Source organism: Salvelinus namaycush, chromosome 12 (genome assembly GCF_016432855.1).
Source record: "Salvelinus namaycush isolate Seneca chromosome 12, SaNama_1.0, whole genome shotgun sequence".
Taxonomy (NCBI): Eukaryota; Metazoa; Chordata; class Actinopteri; order Salmoniformes; family Salmonidae; genus Salvelinus; species Salvelinus namaycush.
This window is the reverse complement of record NC_052318.1, coordinates 26769507-26795546: the sequence shown is the minus strand read 5'-3', so window position 1 is coordinate 26795546 and position 26040 is coordinate 26769507. Positions and strand designations below refer to the sequence as shown.

Genomic DNA, 26040 nt, shown 5'->3' with positions numbered 1-26040 from the left:
TGATACAATTGAAGATGGGATGATCTGTGTTCAATACCGGAGGAAAACAATGTGTAGCATGCTTTCTGGTCACGCGCCTCTAACAAACAGTACACTTCACTCGAGCCTCATTCTGAACATGGCTACTTCTTAATTTCTCAAAGGAAAAACCTCAACCAATTTCTAAAGACTGTTGACATCCAGTAGAAGCGATAGGAACTGCAGGAAGGTCCCTTAGAAATCTGGATTCCCAATGAAATCTCATTGAAAAGAGTGACCTCAAAAAAGAAAATAATCTGAACGGTTTGTCCTCGAGGTATTGCCTGTCAAATAAGTTCTGTTATAGTCACAGACATGATTCAAACCGTTTTAGAAACTAGAGAGTGTTTTCTATCCAATAGTAATAATAATATGCATATTGTACGAGCAAGAATTGAGTACGAGGCCGTTTGAAATGGGCACCTTTAATCAGAGCTACTCAATACTGCCCCTGCAGCCATAAAAAGTTAACAAGAGTTCTGTCCGTGGTGCTGAACGCACAGTGTACTTTCCCTCCATGTAGTTCATTGCATGTTTAATATTGAAAATACCTACCAAAAGGAGAACATGGATGTGGTTTATTTCTGTGCAAGTTAAAATAGTAGCATATCTGGACGTGATTTACAGTAGATAAATCTGTCAACACAGTCATACAAATGACGTATAAACCTCTATTATGATTCTGGACCACGATGGCAAAAATATATTCTAATGTGGCCCTCCATGGAAAATACTTGTCCAGTGCTAGACTGTGTACACTGCTGTTGATTAGATAGGGAGTTTAAATGTAATATACTAATAACACAACGCAGAAGGGAATGTTCTGCACCGTCTCAGCCACAACAACCCTGCTATTACTGCTAGATAATGTCCTGAATTACATCTCACACTGAAGATTGTATCTAGCTAGGCTCCATACTTTCTTCTACCTTCAGCAAGTGAATATTTAGGAAATAATATTTTGGGTTAAAAAAAAAATAGTTTAATCAAAATACAATAGTGGATGGAAAACCTGTTGATATAAACTCAGCAAAAAAAGAAACGTCCTCTCACTGTCAACTGCGTTTACTTTCAGCAAACTTAACGTGTAAATATTTGTATGAACATAACAAGATTCAACAACTGAGACAAACTGAACAAGTTCCACAGACATGTGACTAACAGAAATGGAATAATGTGTCCCTGAACAAAGGTGGGGTCAAAATCAAAAGTAACAGTCAGTATCTGGTGTGGCCACCAGCTGCATTAAGTACTGCAGTGCATCTCCTCCTCATGGACTGCACCAGACTTGCCAGTTCTTGCTGTGAGATGTTACCCCACTCTTCCACCAAGGCACCGGCAAGTTCCCAGACATTTCTGGGGGGGAATGGCCATAGCCCTCACCCTCCGATCCAACAGTACTCAGACGTGCTCAATGGGATTGATATCCGGGCTCTTCGCTGGCCATGGCCGAACACTGACATTCCTGTCTTGCAGGAAATCACGCACAGAACGAGCAGTATGGCTGGTGGCATTGTCATGCTGGAGGGTCATGTCAGGATGAGTCTGCAGGAAGGGTACCACATGAGGGAGGAGGATGTCTTCCCTGTAACGCACAGCGTTGAGATTGCCTGCAATGACAACAAGCTCAGTCCGATGATGCTGTGACACACCGCCCCAGACCATGACGGACCCTCCACCTCCAAATCGATCCCGCTCCAGAGTACAGGCCTCAGTGTAACGCTCATTCCTTCAACGATAAACGCGAATCCGACCATCACCCCTGGTGAGAGAAAACCGTGACTCGTCAGCGAAGAGCGGGTTTGTGCCCATAGGCGACATTGTTGCTGGTGAGGACCTGCCTTACAACAGGCCTACAAGCTCTCAGTCCAGCCTCTCTCAGCCTATTGCGGACAGTCTGAGCACTGATGGAGGGATTGTGCGTACCTGGTGTAACTCGGGGAGTTGTTGTTGCCATCCTGTACCTGTCCCGCAGGTGTGATGTTCAGATGTACCGATCCTGTGCAGGTGTTGTTACACGTGGTCTGCAACTGTGAGGACGATCAGCTGTCTTCCTGTAGGTCTGTCTTAGGCGTCTCACAGTACAGACATTGCAATTTATTGCCCTGGCCACATTTGCAGTCCGCATTCCTCCTTGCAGCATGCCTAAGGCACGTTCACACAGATGAGCAGGGACCCTGGGCATCTTTCTTTTGGTGTTTTTCAGAGTCAGTAGAAAGGCCTTTTTAGTGTCCTAAGTTTTCATAATTGTGACCTTAATTGCCTACCGTCTGTAAACTGTTAGTGTCTTAATGACCGTTCCACAGGTGCATGTTCATTAACTTCTTATGGCTGCAATCCCGTTAACGGGATGATATGACAACAGCCAGTGAAAGTTCAGGGCGCCAAATTCAAACAACAGAAATCTCATAATTAAAATTCCTCAAACATACATGTATCTTATACCATTTTAAAGGTAATCTTGTTGTTAATCCCACGAAAGTGTCCGATTTCAAATAGGCTTTTCAGACAAAGCACCACAAACGATTATGTTAGGTCACCGCAAAATCACAGAAAAACACAGCTATTTTTCCAGCCAAAGACAGGAGTCACAAAAAGCAGAAATAGAGATAAAATTAATCACTAACCTTTGATGATCTTCATCAGATGACACTCATAGGACTTCATTTTACACAATACATATATGTTTTGTTCGATTAAGTTCATATATATATCCAAAAACCTCAGTTTACATTGGCGCAATGTTCAGAAATGCCTCCAAAATATCCAGAGAAATTGCAGAGAGCCACGTCAAATAACATAAATACTCATCATAAACTTTGATGAAAGATACATGTTTTACATAGAATTAAAGATACACTTGTTCTTAATGCAACCACTGTGTCAGATTTCAAAAATCTTTACGGCAAAAGCACAATATTCAATAATCTGAGAACAGCGTTCAGCCACAAAAGTAAGCCATACAGTTACCCGCCAAATTGTGCAGTAAACAAAACTCATAAAAAGCATTATAAATCTTCACTTACCTTTGCTGATCTTCATCGGAATGCACTCCCAGGACTCCCACAAGAAATGTTTGTTTTGTTCGGTAATGTCCATCATTTATGTCCAAGTAGCTACTTTTGTTAGCGCGTTTAGTACACATATCCAAACGCTAGTGCAGGTCCAGGCGAACGTCGGACGAAAACTTCAAAAAGTTATATTACAGGTCGAATAAACTTGTCAAACTAAGTATAGAATCAATCTTTAGGATGTTATCATAAATATTCAATAACGTTCCAACCGGAGAATTTCTTTGTGCCTATAGAAGTAATGGAACGCAAGTCGATATCATGTGGAATGCGCGTGACCAGGACCTGGCACTCTGCCAGACCACTGACTCAAACAGCTCCCATCCGGCCCCACATCACAGTAGAAGCTTCATTCAACGTTCTACAGACTGTTGACATCTAGTGGAAGGCGTAGGAAGTGCAACCAGATCCATATCCTACAGTGTTTTCAATAGGTGATGAGTTGAAAATCAACCAACCTCAGATTTCTCACTTGCTGGTTGGATTTCTTCTCAGGTTTTTGCCTGCCATATGAGTTATGTTATACTCACAGACATAATTCAAAGAGTTTTAGAAACTTCAGAGTGTTTTCTATCCAATACTAATATGCATATATTAGCAACTATGACTGAGGAGCAGGCCGTTTACTCTGGGCACCTCTGTGCACCTTTCATCCAAGCTACTCAATACTGCCCCTGCAGCCATAAGTTAATTGTTTATGGTTCATTGAACAAGCATGGGAAACAGTGTTTAAACCCTTTACAATGAAGATCTGTGAAGTGATTTGGATTTTTACGAATTATCTTTGAAAGACGGGGTCCTGAAAAGGGCCGTTTCTTTTTTTGTTGAGTTTATTATCCTGCTGTTCTCAGGAAGAAAGCTACAACCAGGGTAACTGGTGCTCTGGCTCAATTGACAGAAAGCAATGACAAGTGATTGAGTGTCAGTGGAGAACGGGAGAGAAAGAGTAAAAATAAAAGGACGACAACAGGAAGAGAGAGGTGGGGGGTCTGATGCATTGGAGCCATTCACTCAATTGATCCCACTGGGCCCGAGTGAGCAAGTAATTGAACGATCAATCTGCAAATGACAGGCCTCCATCACATAGCGCCGCATGGCGAGAGCAGTGGTCTCGCTGCAGTCCCAATCAAACAGGCAAAGCATCAATACAGGACTATGATTGAATCCTACTACACTGGCTCTGACGCTCGTCGAATGTGGCAGGGCTTGCAAACTATTACGGACTACAAAGGGAAACCCAGTCGCGAGCTGCCCAGTGACGTGAGCCTACCAGACTGGCTAAATGCCTTTTATGCTCGCTTCGAGGCAAGCAACACTGAAGCATGCATGAGAGCACCAGCTGTTCTGGATGACTGTGTGATTACACGCTCAGGTCAACATTAACAAGGCCGTGGGGCCAGGTGGATTAAGGACGTGTACACAGAGCTTGCGCGGAACAACTGGCAAGTGTCTTCACTGACATTTTGAACCTCTCCCTGACCGAGTCTGTAAAACCTACATGTTTCAAGCACACCATCATAGTCCCTCTGCCCAAGAAAGCGAATGCAACTTGCATAAATGACTACCGCCTGCCGCACTCACGTCGGTAGCCATGAAGTGCTTTGAAAGGCTGGTCATGGCTCACATCAACACCATTAACCTGGAAACCCTAGACCCACTCCAAATTGCATACCGCCCCAACAGATCCAGAGATGACGCAATCTCAAATCGCACTTCACACTGCCCTTTCCCACCTGGACAAAACCTATGTGAGAATGCTGTTCATCGACTACAGCTCAGTGTTCAACACCAGTGGATGCTGGACTTCTTGACGGGCCGCCCCCCAGGTGGTAAGGGTAGGTAACAACACATCTGCCATGCTGATCCTCAACACAGGGGCCCCTCAGGGGTGCGTGCGTGCTTAGTCCCCCCCTGTACTCCCTGTTGACCCACGACTGTGTGGCCAAGCATGACTCCAACACTATCATTAAGTTTGCTGACGACACAACGATGAGACAGCCTATAGGGAGGTGGTCAGAGACCTGGCAATGTGGTGCAAGGACAGCCTCTCCTTAAACATGAGCAAGACAAAGCAGATGATCGCGGACTACAGGAAAAGGACGGCCGAATACACCCCCATTCACATCGACGGGGCTGTAGTGTAGCGGGTTGAGAGTTAAGTTCCTTGGTGTCCACATCACCAACAAACTATCATGGTCCAAACAGGGAACGACAACACCTTTTTTCACTCTCAGCAGACTGAAAAGATTTGGCATGGGTCCCCAGATCTTCAAAAACTTCTACAGCTGCACCATCGAGAGCATCCTGACCGGTATCACCGGCTGGTATTGCAACTGGTCGGCAACCGACCATAAAGTGCTACAGAGGGTAGTGAGTACATCACTGGGGCCAAGCTTCCTGCCATCCAGGACCTATATGCTAGGCGATGTCAGAGGAAGGCCCAAAGAATTCTCCAAGATTCCTGACACCCAAGTCATAGACTGCTCTCCCTGCTACCGCACGGTAAGCGGTACCGGAGCGCCAAGTCACTTTATCCCTACCTACATGTACAAATTCTCACGACTAAATTGTACCCGCACACATTGACTCGGTACCGGTACCCCCTGTTAACTTCTCTGGGATATGTGGGACGGTAGCGTCCCACTTGGCCAAAAGCCAGAAAAAATGTAGCGAGTCAAATTCAAATATATTACTATAAAAATCTATCTTTCATGAAATCACACATGAAAGACACCAAATTAAAGCTACACATGTTGTGAATCCAGCCAACATGTCTGATTTCAAAAAGGATTTACGGCGAAAGCACACCAAACGATTATGTTAGCTCAGTACATAGCCACAGAAAAACACAGCCATTTTCCCAGCAAAAGATAGTAGTCACAAAAAGCAGTAATAGAGATAAAATTAATCACTAACCTTTGATGATCTTCATCAGATGACACTCATAGGACATCATGTTACACAATACATTTATGTTTTGTTCGATAATGTGCATATTTATATCCACAAATCTCGGTTTACATTGGCGCCATGTTCAGAAATGCCTCCAAAATATCCGGAGAAATTGCAGAGCCACGTCAAATAACAGAAATACTCATCATAAACTTTGATGAAAGATACATGTTTTACATATAATTAAAGATACACTTGTTCTTAACCTGTTTGGGCTGCAGGGGCAGTATTGAGTAGCCAGATAAAAGGTGCCCATTTCAAACGGCCTCGTACTCAATTCTTGCTCGTACAATATGCATATTATTATTACTATTGGATAGAAAACACTCTCTAGTTTCTAAAAACGTTTGAATTATATCTGTGAGTCAAACAGAACTCATTTGGCACAAACTTCCTGACCAGGAAGTGGAAAGTCTGAAATCGAGGCTCTGTTCTAATTCCTGCCTATAAATGGGCATGATACGTATTAGTATACATGCACTTCATAGACCTTCCCCTGGATGTCAAGAGGCGGTGAGAGAAGAAATTGAGTGTTTATCTTGGTCTGAAGTGGAATACAAGCTCTTTGTATGACGTGTCCCCCATTTCCTGTTTTCTGGAGAGCGAGGAGGTACCTGGATTTGCCTTCTGTTTAGCTGCCGTTATAGGCGACTACTATCTCCGGCTTTGATTTTATTTGATACATGTGACCATATCATCGTAAAGTATGTTTTTTCAATATAGTTTAATCAGATTATTGAAATTTTTTCGGGAGTTTTGCCGTGTTCCGTTCTCTGACTTTGTTGACGATGGAGAGATTCGTGCCACTTGGCTAGTGTGCTTGCTAAATCGAGAGGGAAAGTGGCCGTTCTAAATCCAAACAACGATTGTTCTTGACAAAGGACCCCTTGTCCAACATTCTGATGGAAGATCAGCAAAAGTAAGAAACATTTTATGATGCTATTTCATATATCTGTCGAACATGTGAACTAGTCGTCGGCGCCCAACTTTTGGGTACTATACCGAAGCTGGATGTCGTAATGAAGTTATTTTTTAGAATTCTAACACTGCGATTTCATTAAGAACTAATGGATCTATCATTTCCTATACAACATGTATTTTTTAGTTATGTTTATGAATAGCTATTTGGTCAGAATATGTGTGTCAGAAAAAGTGTCAGAAAAATATCCGGACGTTGTGGGAAATAGTAGCTACGTTAGCACAATGTGTAACCACTGATTTCAGCTCTAAATATGCAAATTTTCGAACAAAACATAAGTGTATGTATAACCTGATGTTATAGGACTGTCATCTGATGAAGAATATCAAGGTTAGTCAAAAATTATATATCTTTTACTGGTTTGTCACGATCGCTAACTTTTACTGCTGGGGAAGGGCTTGTGTTTCTGGCTATTGTGGTAAGCTAATATAACGCTATATTGTGTTTTCGCTGTAAAACACTTAATAAATCGGAAATATTGGCTGGAATCACAAGATGCCTGTCTTTCATTTGCTGTACACTATGTATTTTTCAGAAATGTTTTATGATGAGTAATTAGGTATTTGACGTTGGTGTCTGTAATTATTCTGGCTGCTTTCGGTGCAATTTCTGATTGTAGCTGCAATGTAAACTATGATTTATACCTGAAATATGCACATTTTTCGAACAAAACATAGATTTATTGAATAACATGTTATAAGACTGTCATCTGATGAAGTTGTTTGTTGGTTAGTTTGGTTGGTTCTTGGTTAGTTAGGTTGGCTTTGTGCATGCTACCTGTGCTGTGAAAAATGTCTGTCCTTTTTTGTATTTGGTGGTGAGCTAACATAAATATACGTGCTGTTTTTGCTGTAAAACATTTTAAAAATCGGACATGTTGGCTGGATTCACAAGATGTGTACCTTTCATTTGCTGTATTGGACTTGTTAATGTGTGAAAGTTAAATATTAAAAAAATATATATTTTGAATTTCGCGCCCTGCACTTGAGCTGGCTGTTGTCATATTGTGGGCGGCCTCGGGCTTGCAGCCAGAAGAAGTTAATGTAACCGCTGTGTCAGATTTCAAAAAAACTTTACGTAAAAAGCACACCATGCAATAATCTGGGACGGCGCTCAAACATAACAACATTTCTCCGTCATGTTGGAGTCAACAGAAATACGAAATTACATCATAAATATTCCCTTACCTTTGATCATCTTCATCAGAATTCACTCCCAGGAATCCTAGTTCCACAATAAATCATTGTTTTGTTTGATAATGTCCATTACTTATGTCTAAGTAGCTACTTTTGCTAGCATGTTTAGTGCACATGTCCAAACGCTCGCGCAAATGCGAGTGAACTCGGACAAAAACTTCAAAAAGTTATATAACAAGTCGAATAAACTGGTCAAACTAAGTAGAGAATCAATCTTCAGGATGTTGTTATCATATATATCCAATAACGTTCCAACCGGAGCATTCCTTCATGTCTGTAGACACGTTATGGAACGTAAGGCGATATCATGAGGAAAGCGCGTTGCCAGTTCCTGGTCATCTGCCAGACCACTGACTCATTCCCCTCCCATCCGGCCCCACAACACAGCCTAAGCTTCATTCCACGTTCTACAGACTGTTGACATCTAGTGGAAGGCGTAGGAAGTGCAAACAGATCTATATCTTACAGGGAATTGAATCGGCGATGAGTTGAACATTGACCAGTCTCAGAATTCTCACTTCCTGTTTGGATTTTTTCTCAGGTTTTTGCCTGCCATATGAGTTCTGTTATACTCACAGACATCATTCAAACAGTTTTAGAACCTTCAGAGTGTTTTATATCCAATAGTAATAATAATATGCATATATTAGCATCTGGGACAGAGTAGGAGGCAGTTCACTATGGGCACGCAATTCATCCAAAAGTGAAAATGCTGCCCCCTATCATAAAGAAGTTAATAGCCTCATTATTGTTATTTTATTGTAAATATAGTAAATTATTTTCTTAAAACTGCATTGTTGGTTAATGGCTTGTAAGTAAGCATTTTACGGTTGCAATACCTTTTTGTATTCAGCACTTTTTTTTTCTTTTTTCTTATTTAACTAGGCAAGTCAGTTAAGAACAAATTCTTATTCACACAGACGCCGCCCCACGTGACAAATAAACATATATTTGATGCTGTGGCACTAAAGCCCCATGTCACAGACAGGAAAGGGATCCGATGTTATTTAAACAAGGGGGAGATGGAACAATCTGGACAGATTAAATCAATTAGGGGGAAATCTCCATGAAAATGGCTTGTGGGAGAAGGCCAGTGGGGGCCATCAGTCAAACAGCTGCCTGACAGCATCCCCCCATGGGACAATATAGTGTGGCAGTCTGGTTGCCATGTCAACTTGGAGAAAAGCGAGGCCCACTTTTCTGACAGGAGCTACGGGGGATGAGTTTAAAACATGTGAAATCGTGAGAGAAATGGAAACCCTTAGCGCGATCTGAGGGGCTTCGCTGATCCCTACAAAAGCAGAACATGAAGCAATATGTGACAGGGAAAAAGATCAGCTGATCAACCTCACACAGACCAATGACTGTGCACAAAGCCCTCAGTGCTGTCTGGCATCCTCCCTGTATGGCCCTGACAACCCACTAGACAACTTTCTGCATAGTCTCTGACAGGCAGAACAACTTCCTGTGCTGAGCGCTGTTCTGTCTGCTGCACCGTGAAATCACTTCTGCTCAATGACAAATGCTGCATGAAAACAGTAGGCACGGAGTTCAAGCACACAGGGCTCTAATGCCACCCTGCAGGTTGTCAGAGACCAAAGGACCTGGCTGTTTTTTTTGTTTTTTAACACATTCCTGAGGTGACTGACAGCCATTCCACCGCAGTACCAGACCCCTCCTCATGTGTCCACCAAACTGGGTGTCCAGGAAGGAGAGGGGAAGGGGATGAAGAGTGAAAACAGAGCCCCTCCCTAAGGGTGGGAAGAGGAGACGGATGGAAAAAAGAGAGAGAGCAAGTGTCGCTCGCACGCTATCTGTGACTCAGACCTCACGCCTGAGCTGCTCCATGAAATTAGAGCTGCCCACAAGATAGACCTGGCAACACAAGGTGAGCGTGGGCAGAAAAGACAGAGGGAGAGAGAGCGAGACAGCAAGGTTTAACAGCCACAGAGAGAGACGGAGAAAGAAATGTTACAGAGGATGGGAGAAGCAGGCAAAGAGGGGACTGTCTGTATCTTCTATTCATGAGTTTTTGCACTCTGCACACTTATACTCAAATTGAAGATCTCGTGATGAGGCGAGGGAAACAGTTTGATACAGAGAACATACGCTGAATGGAAGTTACACTGAGAAGTCCAACAACAAAAGTAGAAAAATGCAAAATGAAGCTGTCAGAAGACAAATAGAAATGATCAAACATTGCTTGTCATACAAAAAGCTGAAAACAGTCTAGATGACGCAGCAGTTTGTTGTGTACTGCTGTAATTACATAATATGTACACGAGGATGTAATTACCATAGCTACCAGTATGTTGATGATTACAAACAAACACATACCTACCATGTGTTTCATCAACAGTACTACATTGTTTAATTTCCTATAACCAGCTAAGCCAATTGTAACCAAACCTAAACAAAATGTGTATTCCTCCAAATAACATATAACAACATCTGAATTACTACAGGCTACCTAGCTACGGTAGTTAAACTGGTGTACAACTGGGGTACGACAGTTGAACTAAGCTCATGAGGCATTTATAAGTTATATTCTTCAAGAATCAAATTGGTAGATATCATGAATTTATGAGTGCAAAAATTGATGTAGCAACTGCTGATTGTCCCTTTAACTAAACCGACCGGATTAGCCTCACGGCTCCATGGTGGTGGGAGAATACCACCCTGAACTCGAACCCTGCCACCATGCAGTTTCCTTAGGCTAGCACTGAACTAAATACATTTTCTACCTGGAAAGGTAGAATTGCTACCTCTCTCGACGTAAGACCAAGAAAGCACACACTTTCTCCGGCTAGCTTTGTGCTAGCTAGATAGGCTATTAGCCCACGAAATGAACGCTGAAGACTTTCTTAGCCAATGTTGCAAGGATCAAGCTGAACTTGGCTAGCTCTCTGGAAAGCAAGCTAACCACACCAGCATTCCCAAGGAATACTATTCTCGTAGCCATGGAGCCTGCTGCCCCTGAACAGGGAGAACCGAGCAGGGCTCCTGCCCCAGCACAGGTACACCTATGTCCATGCAGGGCTACAATAGCAGGAAAGGACACACACTCTTCGTGTATCGCCTGCTTGGGTCTGAGCACGCTAAGGCAGAACTCGCTAACCCCGAGTCTTAAGTGCACTGTAGAGACTTTCCCTCGACCGCACACAGACGGCGACTGCATGCTCAACTTATGCAGCCTCTCGGACAAGGAGGAAGCAGATGTCATTGACGTTCCCTTCGGGCCGAAGGAACTGTTTGGGCCGGCTATTGCACCACGCGGCAAAAGTATTGAATTTCTGCACTGCAGACCCGGGAACTGTGGAAACCCGGTCTACCCCTCCACGGGCCAAGGCTTTGTGGCAGTGAAAGGGCAACACGCTGGAACCAGGGTTTCCCACACTGCAAAGCCCCAATGCAGCAGGCTGGGATTCCCACAGGGATTCCTAAAAGAGGCCGACGGTGGGGGAAACAGCAATTTGCTGCAGCCACGTCTAAGTTACTAATTCCCCTGGAGGGGAAGAAGGGGCGCTCGACCTGGATTGATTATGGGACTGAATAGGAATCAGACCCTGGACAGCATTAGCAAAATAATTTGTTCATTTTTCCTGAGCAAATATGACTCCTCCACAGCACTGTGCCAGAAGGAGCCATACAGTACAGTGTGCGGTCAAGCAGCATTGTATGCTCTGTGCAACCCCACGTTTAAAAGTCTATAGTATGTGACCTATAGCCTTTACAGTCTGTACTTTACCAAAGACACTGGACACTGCAAATCACATTATAGCCTTGAATATTCCGCTCCCCTATAACAAAGTAATGCTCAATATTCTATCTAGAGAGAAAGTGAATTCTGAAATATCCCAGGAGAAAGTTTGGGCAAGAAATTATGCAACACAGGGATAATATTTTTGTGGTATTTTACCCCCCGTTTCTCCCCAATTTCGATCTTGTCTTTTCGCTGCAACTCTCCAACGGGCTTGGGAGGCGAAGGTCCAGTTATGCGTTTCCCGAAACATGACCCGCCAAAACGCACTTCTTAACACCCGCCTGTTTAACCCAGAAGCCAGCTGCACTGACCAAGGTCAGCCTGCAGGCGCCCGGCCCGCCACAAGGAGTTGCTAGAGCGGGATGAGCTAAGTCCCCCCGGCCAAACCCTCCCCTAACCCAGACGATGCTAGGCCAATTGTGCGCCGCCCTATGGGACTCCCGATCACGGCCAGTTGTGATACAGCCCGGGATCAAAGCCGGGTCTGTAGTGATGCCCCTAGCACTGTTATGCAGTGCCTTAGACAGCTGCACCACTCGGGAGTCCCTACACAGGGATTTTAACCCATATGATTAATCCCTCCCCACCGACACACAACAAATAAAAAGATAACAGTAATGTAAATTAATGCAATATTGGTTTTGAAGAATTAAACTCATAAAAACATTAAGTGAACCAGTGAGGACCCCACGTCATTCCATCTCTTTGCTCCTACCTCAAAGGCACTGAACAATTAATTCCTAAAGTGGAGATGGTCAACACATCCGTCAATGAGGCCAGGGTGGCGGTGGCAGCGGGAGCTAATTAAAGATGAATTAAACATTGTGTGATGAAGGCAGGGTGGAGGCTGAGAGGGGCTTGGAAGAGAAGAGCTCAGCTGCGGCAGTCTGAGCCTCATTAATAAATGACCACAGGATAGCCCTCTGCAAACAGCCGACACACTAGTAAACAAATGAGTCACTTGTACACTGAGGAAGCATTTTGGTACGTTTTGTTTGTGTGTCTCAGTCCTTGCATACCGGTGCCTGCGAGTGAGTCAGCACAGTGTGAGTAATATATATATATATTTGGACACACCTACTCATTCATTCAAGCTGCCACGGTCATCCCCCTCTTCAAAGGGGGAGACACTCTAGACCCAAAATGTTACAGACCTATATCCATCCTGCCCTGCCTTTCTAAAGTCTTCGAAAGCCAAGTTAACAAACAGGTCACCGACCATTTCGAATCCCACCGTACCTTCTCCACTATGCAATGTGGTTTCCGAGCTGGTCATGGGTGCATCTCAGCCATGCTCAAGATCCTAAACGATATCATAACCGCCATTGATAAAAGACAGTACTGTGCAGCCGTCTTCATCGACCTGGCCAAGGCTTTCGACTCTGTCAATCACTGCATTCTTATCGGCAGACTCAACAGCCTTGGTTTCTCAAATGACTGCCTTGCCTGGTTCACGAACTACTTCTCAGATAGAGTTCAGTGTGTCAAATCGGAGGGCCTGTTGTCCGAACCTCTGGCAGTCTCTATGGGGGTTTCACAGGGTTCAATTCTCGGGCCGACTCTTTCCTCTGTATATATATATATCAATGTCGTCGCTCTTGCTGCTGGTGATTCTCTGATCCACCTCCACACAGACGACACCATTCTGTATACATCTGGCCCTTCTTTGGATACTGTGTTAACAAACCTCCAAAACGAGCTTCAATGCCATACAACACTCCTTCCGTGGCCTCCAACTGCTCTTAAATGCTAGTAAAACTAAATGCATGCTCTTGAACCGATCGCTGCCCGCATCTGCCCGCCCGACTAGCATCACTACTCTGGACGGTTCTGACATAGAATATGTGGACAACTACAAATACCTAGGTGTCTGGTTAGACTGTAAACTCTCCTTCCAGACTCACATTAAGCATCTCCAATCCAAAATTAAATCTATAAATCGGCTTCCTATTTCACAACAAAGCCTCCTTCACTCATGCTGCCAAACATACCCTCGTAAAACTGACTATCCTACCGATCCTTGACTTTGGCGATGTCATTTACAAAATAGCCTCCAACCCTCTACTCAGCAAATTGGATGTAGTCTATCACAGTGCAATCCATTTTGTCACCAAAGCCCCATATACTACCCACCATTGCGACCTGTATGCTCTCGAGGGCTGGCCCTTGCTACTCATTAAGCTGGTTGAGAGAATGCCAACAGCGTGCAAAGCTGTCATCAAGGCATAGGGTGGCTACTTTGAAGAATATCAAAATATATTTTCATTTACTTAACACTTTTTTGGTTACTACATGATTCCATGTGTTATTTTATAGTGTTGATGTCTTCACTATTATTCTACAATGTAGAAAATACTGAAAATAAAGAAAAACCCTTGAATGAGTAGGTGCATCCAAACTTAACTGGTACTGTATGTATGTATGTATGTATGTATGTATGTATGTATGTATGTATGTATGTATGTATGTATGTATGTATACTACCGTTCAAAAGTATAGGGTCACTTAAGAATGTCCTTGTTTTTGAAAGAAAAGCACATTTTTTGTCCATTAAAATAACATCAAATTGATCACAAAAACAGTGTAGACATTGTTAATGTTGTAAATGACTATTGTAGCTGGAAACGGCAGATTTTTAATGGAATATCTACATAGGAGTACAGAGGCCCATTATCACCAACCATCACTCCTGTGTTCCAATGGCACGTTGTGTTAGCTAACTGGCAGCTTCATCAAATAGTACCCGCAAAACACCAGTCTCAAGGTCAACAATGAAGAGGCGACTCCGGGACGATGGCCTTCTAGGAAGAGTTGCAAAGAAAAAGCCACATCTCAGACAATAAAAATAAAAGATTTAGATGGGCAAAAGAACAGACACTGGCCAGAAGACCTCTGCCTAGAAGGCCAGCATCCCGGAGTCGCCTCTTCACTGTTGACGTTGAGACTGGTGTTTTGTGGGTACTATTTAATGAAGCTGCCAGTTGAGGACTTGAGGCATCTGTTTCTCAAACTAGACACACTAATGTATTTGTTCTTGCTCAGTTGTGCACCGGGGCCTCCCACTCCTCTTTCTATTCTGGTTAGAGACAGTTTACGGTGTTCTGTGAAGGGAGTAGTACATAGCGTTGTACGAGATCTTCAGTTTCTTGGCAATTTCTCGCATGGAATAGCCTTCATTTCTGAGAACAGGAATAGACTGACAAGTTTCAGAAGGAAGTTCTTTGTTTCTGGCCATTTTGAGCCTGTAATCAAACCCACAAATGCTGATGCTCCAGATACTCAACTCAAGAAGGACAGTTTTATTGCTTCTTTAATCAGAACAACAGTTTTCAGCTGCGCTAACATAATTGCAAAAAGGTTTTCTAATGATCAATTAGCCTTTTAAATGATAAACTTGGATTGGCTAACACAACATGCCATTGGAACACAGGAGTGATGGTTGCCGATAATGGGCCTCTGTAGATATTCCATTAAAAAAAAGCAGTCATTCACATTGTCTACACTTTTTTCTGATCAATTTGATGGTATTTTAAATGAACAAAAAAAACAAGGACATTTCTAAGTGACCCTAAACTTTTGAATGGTAGTACACACACGCGCGCGTACCTTTGTCACTGAAGTCGTCCACCAGTATGACCTCAGCGATGAGCTCCGGGGGCGAGCGGTTGAGTACGCTGTGTACTGTCCTGAGCAGGGACGACCAACCTTCGTTGTGGAATGGGATGATGATGCTGGTGTTGGGCAACTTCTCCCCATACAGCTTCTGTTTACAGCTAAACACACACACAAACAGGCAAATAAAATAATAAGCAACAAACAAACAGCAATTGCCAAAAAGCAAATAGAGTGACTACTGAGGGGCTGTAGAGCAGGGTTGGTCTTCATAAAGTGTCTGAGTATGAGGATCAGTTTGAGCTTTTAAGAGCATAGTGAATAACATTACATTGCCGGATGGGAACTAATCCTAGATCCCCCATAGTGTGAGATTCTTTATGATGACAGGCCCTGGTGTTGCACAAAAGTTATCTTCTGGAGAGATCAACAATACTTTAGTATTATCATGTAGGCCTAGTATTCATGACCCACAAATATTACCGTACGCAATGATACACAGTAATGATATGATATCACAATATTAGGCTATATAATATGATTACTATATTGAAATAACCATAGCAGATAATGAAAGCGGCAGTTTCTGGTTCATTAGTAAAATGAGAGCTAGAGCAGAGCACTAGCCCAAATCAAATTTGTTGCAAAACATTGAGACAACTCAGACCAATTACGAGCACACCCACATTTCCTTGCATTGTATCGCTAGAGCAATGGAATTTAGTGGCTTCCTTCATTGGAATACTGTCACAGCGAAACAAAGACATTGAATGTATCAAGACCAGATATCCACTCGGCAATTCCGGTGGTGACAACATGACTGTCACCACGCGGGAGCGGGCCTCCAGGGCAGACAGGTCCACCGATTAGATATGGGAGAGCAGGTGTGGCCACCTCATTGGTCTAACTGACACAGAGTGATGGGCCTGACAGCCGATTGTCACAGTGGCACTTTAGTTGTCAGAAGGCCAAGCTCCTGCCTCAGCATCCTCTTCATCATCCCTCACTTTTTCATTAAAGAGGAGAGGGTACCAGGTCCCACAGACAGTGCTGCGAGAGACAGAAAGCAGGAGAGAGGGTGAGAAAGAGGAACAAAGAGAACGAGAGAGTGAGATAGCTAATTGCTCCCTAATATGCGAAGGCGGTATACTGGGGTATTTGGAAATAGCCACAGGATGGTTTTTCAATACGTTTGAATTTTTTTGTTGTTGAAGTTTTCAATACATTTTAATATTTGTAGCAATTGTTTTTCTAAACCCTGCAGTCAACTTGTGCAAAGCGTTAGGAGATGAAGCAGATCGCGTTCTTCATTTCACCTATCACATTATTTTACATTATGAAGCTTACTGTAGTTCCCCAGAACAGTTGAGCCAGTCACGTGTTTGTTAGTAAATAGCACAACTGGAGAAAAGGGGAGCAGGTGAGTCCAGCTGTGTATTGACAGAGGTCGTGCTCTATACTGAAAACCAGTGTTTTTGGGATGTGCAACTAGTTTTCTTTCCCCACACATTCCGCAAAAAATAGCTTAATTTTCATCAGATAAACAGAAGTGCAACGCTACTTGGCTGGCAGCCACATGAGTAAATGAGCTTACAATTAAAAAAAGCAAGTTCTTTTTTGCAAAAATGATGCATGGCCATCATATTTCTAATGTTCAGGCCTATCATAGAAAGAATGTAGCCAGCTACACTTGCTAACGTTTTGCTTTAAGTTACTCTTGCATTTTACCAGAGATAAATAGGCTGGCTACACCAAGAAAATTACCAGAGAAAAATACCTACCTAAGTCCGAGCACTGTGTGCTGAAACTATCATCCGAGTTTAGAAGTGCAACTTAAGTACAAAATTAGTCAGATGCCTCTTCTCTGAGCAGAATAGGCAGGCCCGTTGCCCTTGCCACTTTAGACTCCACACAGAAACAGGGTGTAGACATGCTGCTGGAAAGCCAGTACTGCTCTTCCTTCAGACAAGCATTCCTCAAAATGTTGTTTATTTGAACAATGTCTCTCATTCACATTCACTTGTAAATGTTTAAACTCACCAAAAAATGACATTTGGTAGCTCCTACCTACAGTGGAGAGAACAAGTATTTGATACACTGCCGATTTAGCAGGTTTTCCTACTTACAAAGCATGTAGAGGTCTGTCATTTTTATCATAGGTACACTTCAACTGTGAGAGACGGAATCTAAAACAAAAATCCAGAAAATTACATTGTATGATGTTTAAGTAATTAATTAGCATTTTATTGCATGACATAAGTGCATGACATAAGTATTTGATCACCTACCAACCAGTAAGAATTCCGGCTCTCACAGACCTGTTAGTGTTTCTTTAAGAAGCCCTCCTGTTCTCCACTCATTACCTGTATTAACTGCACCTGTTTGAACTCGTTACCTGTATAAAAGACACCTGTCCACACACTCAATCAAACAGACGCCAACCTCTCCACAATGGCCAAGACTAGAGAGCTGTGTAAGGACATCAGGGATAAAATTGTATACCTGCACAAGGCTGGGATGGGCTACAGGACAATAGGCAAGCAGCTTGGTGAGAAGGCAACAACTGTTGGCGCAATTATTAGAAAATGGGAGAAGTTCAAGATGACGGTCAATCACCCTCGGTCTGGGGCTCCATGCAAGATCTCACCTCGTGGGGCATCACTGATCATGAGGAAGGTGAGGGATCAGCCCAGAACTACACGGCAGGACCTGGTCAATGACCTGAAGAGAGCTGGGACCACAGTCTCAAAGAAAACCATTAGTAACACACTACGCCGTCATGGATTAAAATCCTGCAGCGCACGCAAGGTCCCCCTGCTCAAGCCAGCGCATGTCCAGGCCCGTCTGAAGTTTGCCAATGACCATCTGGATGATCCAGAGGAGGAATGGGAGAAGGTCATGTGGTCTGATGAGACAAAAATAGAGCTTTTTGGTCTAAACTCCACTCGCCGTGTTTGGAGGAAGAAGAAGGATGAGTACAACCCCAAGAACACCATCCCAACTGTGAAGCATGGAGGTGGGAACATCATTCTTTGGGGATGCTTTTCTGCAAAGGGGACAGGACGACTGCACCGTATTGAGGGGAGGATGGATGGGGCCATGTATCGCGAGATCTTGGCCAACAACCTCCTTCCCTCAGTAAGAGCATTGAAGATGGGTCGTGGCTGGGTCTTCCAGCATGACAACGACCCGAAACACACAGCCAGGGCAACTAAGGAGTAAGAAGCATCTCAAGGTCCTGGAGTGGCCTAGCCAGTCTCCAGACCTGAACCCATTAGAAAATCTTTGGAGAGAGCTGAAAGTCCGTATTGCCCAGCGACAGCCCCGAAACCTGAAGGATCTGGATAAGGTCTGTATGGTCTGATTGGGGATCATATTTAGGCAGCCTTTCCCACCTGTTGTTTGTGGGATCTTGATTTTGTATTGTTGCTTTTTAGCCCTACAAAGACTTTTTCCACTTTCTTACTTTTCAGCCTTATTCTAAAAATGATTAAATTGTTTTTTCCCCCTCAATCCACAAACAATATCCCATAATGACTAAGCGAAAACAGGTTTATAGAATCTTTTGCAAAGGTATTCAAAATAAATAACTTATTTACATAAGTATTCAGACCCTTTGCTATGAGACTCGAAATAGAGCATCCTGTTTCTATTGATCATCCTTGAGATATTTCTACAACTTGGAGTCCACCTGTGGTAATTTCAATTGATTGGACATGATTTGGAAAGGCACACAGCTGTCTATTTAAGATCCCACAGTAAAAATACCATGTCTTAGGTCAGTTAGGATCGCCACTTTATTTTAAGAATGTGAAATGTCAGAATAATAGTAGAGAGAATGATCTACTTCAGCTTGTATTTCTTTCATCACATTCCCAGTGGGTCAGAAGTGTACATATACTAATTGAGTGTTTGGTAGCATTGCCTTTAAAGGGTTCAACTTGGGTCAAACATTTCGGGTAGCCTTCCACAAGCTTCCCACAATAAGTTGGGTGAATTTTGACCCATTCCTCCTGACAGAGCTGGTGTAACTGAGTCAGGTTTGTAGGTCTCCTTGCTCGCACACACTTTTTCAGTTCTGCCCACACATTTTCTATGGGATTGAGGTCAAGGCTTTGTGATGACCACTCCAATACCTTGACTTTGTTGTCCTTAAGCCATTTTGCCACAATATTGGAAGTATGCTTGGGGTCATTGTTTATTTGGAAGACCCATTTGCGACCAAGCTTTAACTTCCTGACTGATGTCTTGAGATGTTGCTTCAATATATCCACATAATTGTCCTTCCTCATGATGCCATCTATTTTATGAAGTGCACCAGTCCCTCCTGCAGCAAAGCACCCCCACAACATGATGCTGCCACCCCCGTGCTTCACGGCTGGGATGATGTTCTTCAGCTTGCAAGCCTCCCCCTTTTTCCTCCAAACATAACAATGGTCATAATGGCCAAACAGTTCTATTTTTGTGTCATCAGACCAGAGGACATTTCTCCAAAAAGTACGATCTTTGTCCCCATGTGCAGTTGCAAACCTTAGTCTGGCTTTTCTATGGCGGTTTTGAGACAGTGGCTTCTTCCTTGCTGGGCAGCCTTTCAGGTTATGTCGATATAGGACTCGTTTTACTATGGATATACTTTTGTACCTGTTTCCTCCAGCATCTTCACAAGGTCCTTTGCTGTTGTTCTGGGATTGATTTGCACTTTTCGCACAAAAGTACGTTCATCTCTAGGAGACAGAACACGTCTCCTTCCTAAGCAGTCTGCGTGGTCCCATGGTGTTAATACTTCTGTACTATTGTTTGTACAGATGAACGTGGTACCTTCAGGTGTTTGGAAATTGCTCCAAAGGATGAACCAGACTTGTGGAGGTCTACAATTTTGAAGTCTTGGATGATTTTCGGTTCAGAAATACATCAAAAAGCGTGAAGACTTCTGCCTGAAGCACATACAGTTGAAGTTGGAAGTTATACACCTTAGCCAAATACATTTTAACTCAGTTTCACAATTCCTGACATTTATTTCAAGTAAAAATTCCCTGTCTTAGGTCAGTTAGGATCACCACTTTATTTTAGCCAGAATAATAGTAGAGAGAATGATATATTTCAGCTTTTATTTCTTTCATCACATTCCCAGTGGATCAAAAGTGTACATGCACTCAATTAGTATTCGGTAGCATTGCCTTTAAATTGTTTAACTTGGGTCAAACGTTTCAGGTAGCCTTCTACAAGCTTCCCACAATATATTGGGTGAATTTTGGCCCATTCCTCCTGACAGAGCTGGTGTAACTGAGTCAGGTTTGTAGGCCTCCTTGCTCGCACACTCTTTTTCAGTCGTGTCCACAAATTTTCTAGCATCTTCACAAAGCCCTATGCTGTTGTTCTGGGATTGATTTAGGAGAAATCTCTAGGAGATAGAACGCGTCTCCTTCCTGAGCAGTATGACGGCTGCATGTTTATACTTGCGTACTATTGTTTGTACAGATGAACGTGGTACCTTCAGGCGTACAGAAATTTCTCCCAAGGATGAACCAGACTTGTGGAGGTCTACAATTTTTTTTCTGAAGTCTTGCCTGATTTTCTTTTGATTTTTCCATGATGTCAAGCAAAGAGGCACTGAGTTTGAAGGTAGGCCTTGAAATACATCCACAAGTACACCTCCAATTGAGGTATCAGAAGCTTCTAAAGACATAACATAATTTTCTGGAATTTTCCAAGCTGTTTAAAGGCACAGTCAACTTAGTGTATGTAAACTTTGGACCCACTGGAATTGTAATACAGTGAATTATAAGTGAAATAATCTGCATGTAAACAATTGTTGGAAAAATTACTTGTGTCATGCACAAAGTAGATGTCCTAACCGACTTGCCAAAGCTATAGTTTGTTATCAAGAAATGTGTGGAGTGGTTGAAAAACGAGTTTTAATGACTCCAACCTAAGTGTATGTAAACTTCCGACTTCAACTGTAGGTCAGCAATGGGGAGTTACTGCTTCCCACAAGAGCACAAAACATGTAAGCTACATGTCAAGCTGTCTTTGAAAAGCCAGTCAGGTAAAAAGCGTATGTCAAAAAAAAAAAAAAAAAAGGAAGTGTTGTATTTTCAGACAGGTAGCCTACATTGTCTAATTCTCTGTATGGTAATAATAATACATTTTATTTTGTAAAGTGGTTTCTTGCATCATATAAACACAATGTAATGTACAGTCACCTATTTGGCCCTAGGTGTTACAGACAAAGTAAAAAAGTTATGCCATGTAGGACTGCACTGAACACCACATACAGGCTACTGTAGGCTATCATAGAAATCAAAAGCTATTTCCATGTTAATATGTTATGGGGTTTGCTCCATTGGTTTTGTTGGTAGGCCTACATTATGCTCAAACAGTAGCTAATAAAACTAAGGCTACGGCTTCAGTGTTCACTGTAAATGCGCACCGGAAGTTGCACAAAATTCTCACAACGTTCAAGTTTCCAAATTTGCTCAGTGCCCCCAAAAATTGGAAGGAACATTGATCACGGCACAACGCCTCTCCCCATGTGACCTAATTGTTGTGTGCAAGTACTGAAATGCATGTGTAACTGATAGATGCACACATGTTAATATTTTTAAATATATAGTAAATTGTAACGTTTTTTTTGTTATGTGTCGGACCCCAGTAAGACTACCTGTCGCCATTGGCATCGGCTAATAGGGATCCTAAATCAATCAAATCTGTTATTATTTTACATTATGAAGCTTACCCTAGTTCCACAGAACAGTTGAGCCAGTCACAGATTTGTTTGTAGATACACATCAGTCAGAGCGCTGTCTGTCTGCTGATAGAATGCCTGTTAGTGAATTCTCATCTGAGTGGAGAAGTGCAACTGAAGCCCGTATATTTGTCTTAAACAGAGCATAAATTACAATAAGAAGCATTTTAAATCTGCAAGATATTTCTTATGCATTCTTTGTTTCCTGTGTGAAAAACACAGAATTCTGTATTAACGCGACCCCTAACTTTAATTTGCTAGTTAATCTAAGTAGGTGGATTAATTAATAAGGTGACAGAGCATCATATTGTCACAGCTTTCTGCCGTGTTTGAGAAGTCAAAGCCCTTTGGATTCGTTATTTGTATAGATGCCACCATCTTGATTTCCTTGCGTTTTTTCTCTTCTTCGTTCTCAGCCCATCTTCTCCTCTCAGAGCAGAACAGGCAGACTCATTGCCCTAGCGACTCCAGACATACAGTGTGTAGCCTACACATATTGCTCCAGAGCCAGTACTGTTCTTCCTTCAAAAAAGCATACGTCAAAACTTTGTTAATTTGCACAATGTTGCTTGTTCACAGTCGCTGTAAAATGTCCAAACTCACCAAAAATGACATTTGGTAGCTCCTACCTGTATATGTATAACTTCATGAGCTGGATTGCCCATCTTTGCAATTAGTTTATTTTCGCTTGTGCTCGATAGCATATTTAGCTAGCAACCTCTGTTGACATTCACTATTACCTGTGCTAATTTTGTTAGAAATCTGATATATATACATTGGGCGTCAAATTTTTTTTTATGTGCCCCCTCGTGTACTAAGCCGGTAATAACGTATATATCCCAGTATGAGAGGAGGACGGTATGAAAATATGGATAACGCCCAACCCTAAATCAGATTATCATCTGAAATCAAGCTACCTGATGGGACTTTTAATAGATGCAGAAAATCTAACAAAATAAACGTTCTACCACAGTGCCCATGTTATTTTTGTGAAGACCATTTGGTTCGGAGTTTGGACGAAGTTTCTATGTGAAAACTATTTATGCTGAACAAAAATATAAATGCAACATGTAAAGTGTTGGTCCCATGTTTCATTTGCTGAAATAAAATATTCCAGAGATTTTCCATATGCACAAAATGCTTATTTCTCTCTAATTTTGTGCACAAATTTGTTTACATCCCTGTTAGTAAGCATTTTTCCTTTGCCAAGATAATCCATCCACCTGACTGGTGTGGCAAATCAAGAAGCTGATTAAACAGCATGATCATTACACAGGTGCACCTTGTGCTGGGGATAATTAAAGGCCACTCTAAAATGTGCCGTTTTGTCACAACACAATGCCACAGATTTCTCAAGTTGAGGGAGTGTGCAATTGGCATGCTGACTGCAGGAATGTCAACCAGAGTTCTTGACAGATAATTGAATGTTAATTTCTCTACCATAAGCTACCTTCATTGTTTTAAAGAATTTGGCAGTACGTCCAACCGGCCTCACAACCGCAGACCACGTGTAACTACGCCAGTCCAGGACCGCCACATCCGGCTTCTTCACCTGCAGGATCGTCTGAGACCAGCCACCTGGACAGCTGATGAAACTGATTAGTATTCCTGTATATAAAAAAGCTATTTTGTGGGAAAAATTCTGATTGGCCTGGCTCCCAAGTGAGTGGGCCTATGCCCTTGCAGGCCTACCCATGGCTGCACCACTGCCCAGTTAAGTCCATAGATTAGGACCTAATGAATTTATTTCAATTTCCAGAACTCACTCTCGCATAAGAGGGAGGCTTGCACTAACGGTACTGGCCCATGCACTGATCAAATACACGACTGGAACGCTGATTAAGATGTTTACATGTACTAATCATTTGAAAGACTGCTCATAAAACCAGGTGCTTTAATTGGCGTATGCTTACTTCGACTTTGACCTTACACCGATTAAGATAAGCAGAATAAGGTGTTTAGATGACTAATGCCATACTAGGCCTTCTGCCACAATCAGTTTAATATTAAATTATTAGTGTGCATATAAATATACTTAATAGCTTATGAGGAAAGTAGCTACATCTTCAAATATGAATGAAATACACCTTCCACTTAATGCTCACATGCATTTTGCATCATCAGGAGCATGTGAAACAACTAGAGCCCGACCCATATGGGATTTTTGGGTCCGATTCCCATTTTAGGGAGGCAAAAGTCACTGATTACCGATATATCTGCCGATATTTTGTTTTAGGGGTGGAATGAAAAAAACAGACCTTGGTTTATACAACTTTTGTGTGAAAGGATTAAACAGATATTCTGAATGATTCTTTCAACAAAATATAAAAATGTACTGAATTTAAGAACATTTTATTTGTGGTTTACAGGATTTCCACCAAAAATAAACCAGATCCTCTATATGCTAAACCACCACAAAGAGTCACTGGCCAGATTGATTTAAACTTAGTCTCAAAGTAAATCTGAAACTGCAGTTCACAAATGTGACCAGATTTAGGAAACTAGGCGTATGTAGAATGTCACAACTTAACAGGAGAGCCGCTTGAATGTCAAAAATATTTTTTTATCAAAATGCATTTTTGGGCAGAAATGCCTTCTTGAACATGTGAACTTTCATGTGCCTTAACTTCTCTAGGATAGGGGGCAGCATTCGGAATTTTGGATGAAAAGCGTGCCCAAATAAACTGCTTGCTACTCAGGCCCAGAAGCTAAGATATGCATATTATTAGTAGATTTAGATAGAAGACACTCTGAAGTTTCTAAAACTGTTTGAATCATGTCTGTGAGTATAACATAACTTATTTGGCAGGCAAAACCCCTAGGACAAACCATTCTGATTTGTTTTGTTTTGAGGTCACTCTTTTCAATGGGTTTTCATTGGGAATCCAGATTTCTTATTGACTTTCTTGCAGTTCCTATCGCTTCCACTGGATGTCAACAGTCTTTAGAAATTGGTTGAGGTTTTTCCTTTGAGAATGAAGAAGCAGCACTGTTCAGAACGAGGCTAGAGGGAAGTGTAATCTTTGTTAGAAGCGCGTTACACAGAGGCTCGCTACACATTGTTTTCCTCCGGTATTGAACACAGTATATCCCGTCTTAAATTGTATCTATTATTTACGTTAAAAAATACCTAAAGTTGTATTAGGAGGTAGTTTGAAATGTTTGGACAAAGCTTACAGGTAACTTTTGTAGTCATGTTGCGCGAGTTGGAACCGGTGTTTTTCTGGATCAAACGCGCCAAATAAATGGACATTTTGGATATACATCGACGGAATTAATCGAACAAAAGGACCATTTGTGATGTTTAACGGACATATTGGAGTGCCAACAGAAGAAGATTGTCAAAGGTAAGGCATGAATTATATCTTTATTTCTGCGTTTTGTGTCGCGCCTGGAGGGTTGAAATATGATGGTCTGTGTTTGTTTGCTGGGGTGCTGTCCTCAGATAATAGCATCGTTTGCTTTCGCCGTAAAGCCTTTTTGAAATCTGACACGCTGGCTGGATTCACAACAAGTGTAGCTTTAATTTGGTGTATTGCATGTGTGATTTCATGAAAGTTAAATTTTTATAGTAATTTATTTGAATTTGGCGCTCTGCATTTTCACTGGATGTTGGCCAGTTGGGACGTTAGCGTCCCACATATCCCAGAGAGGTTAATAACACACTTGTATGCCATCTGTAAATATAAATATAATTGTTAAAT

The 26040-nt window shown here is 42.3% G+C and overlaps 1 protein-coding gene across 1 annotated transcript in view; it reads right to left on the bottom strand.

Moving 5' to 3' along the window:
• Window positions 1-26040, bottom strand: part of LOC120057045 (polypeptide N-acetylgalactosaminyltransferase 10-like) — an 88796-nt gene that overhangs the window by 30983 nt on the left and 31773 nt on the right. The window contains exon 5 of the mRNA XM_039005424.1: window positions 15586-15752. Within this exon, the coding sequence (XP_038861352.1) occupies window positions 15586-15752 (167 nt within the window). The remainder of the gene's footprint in view (window positions 1-15585; window positions 15753-26040) is intronic.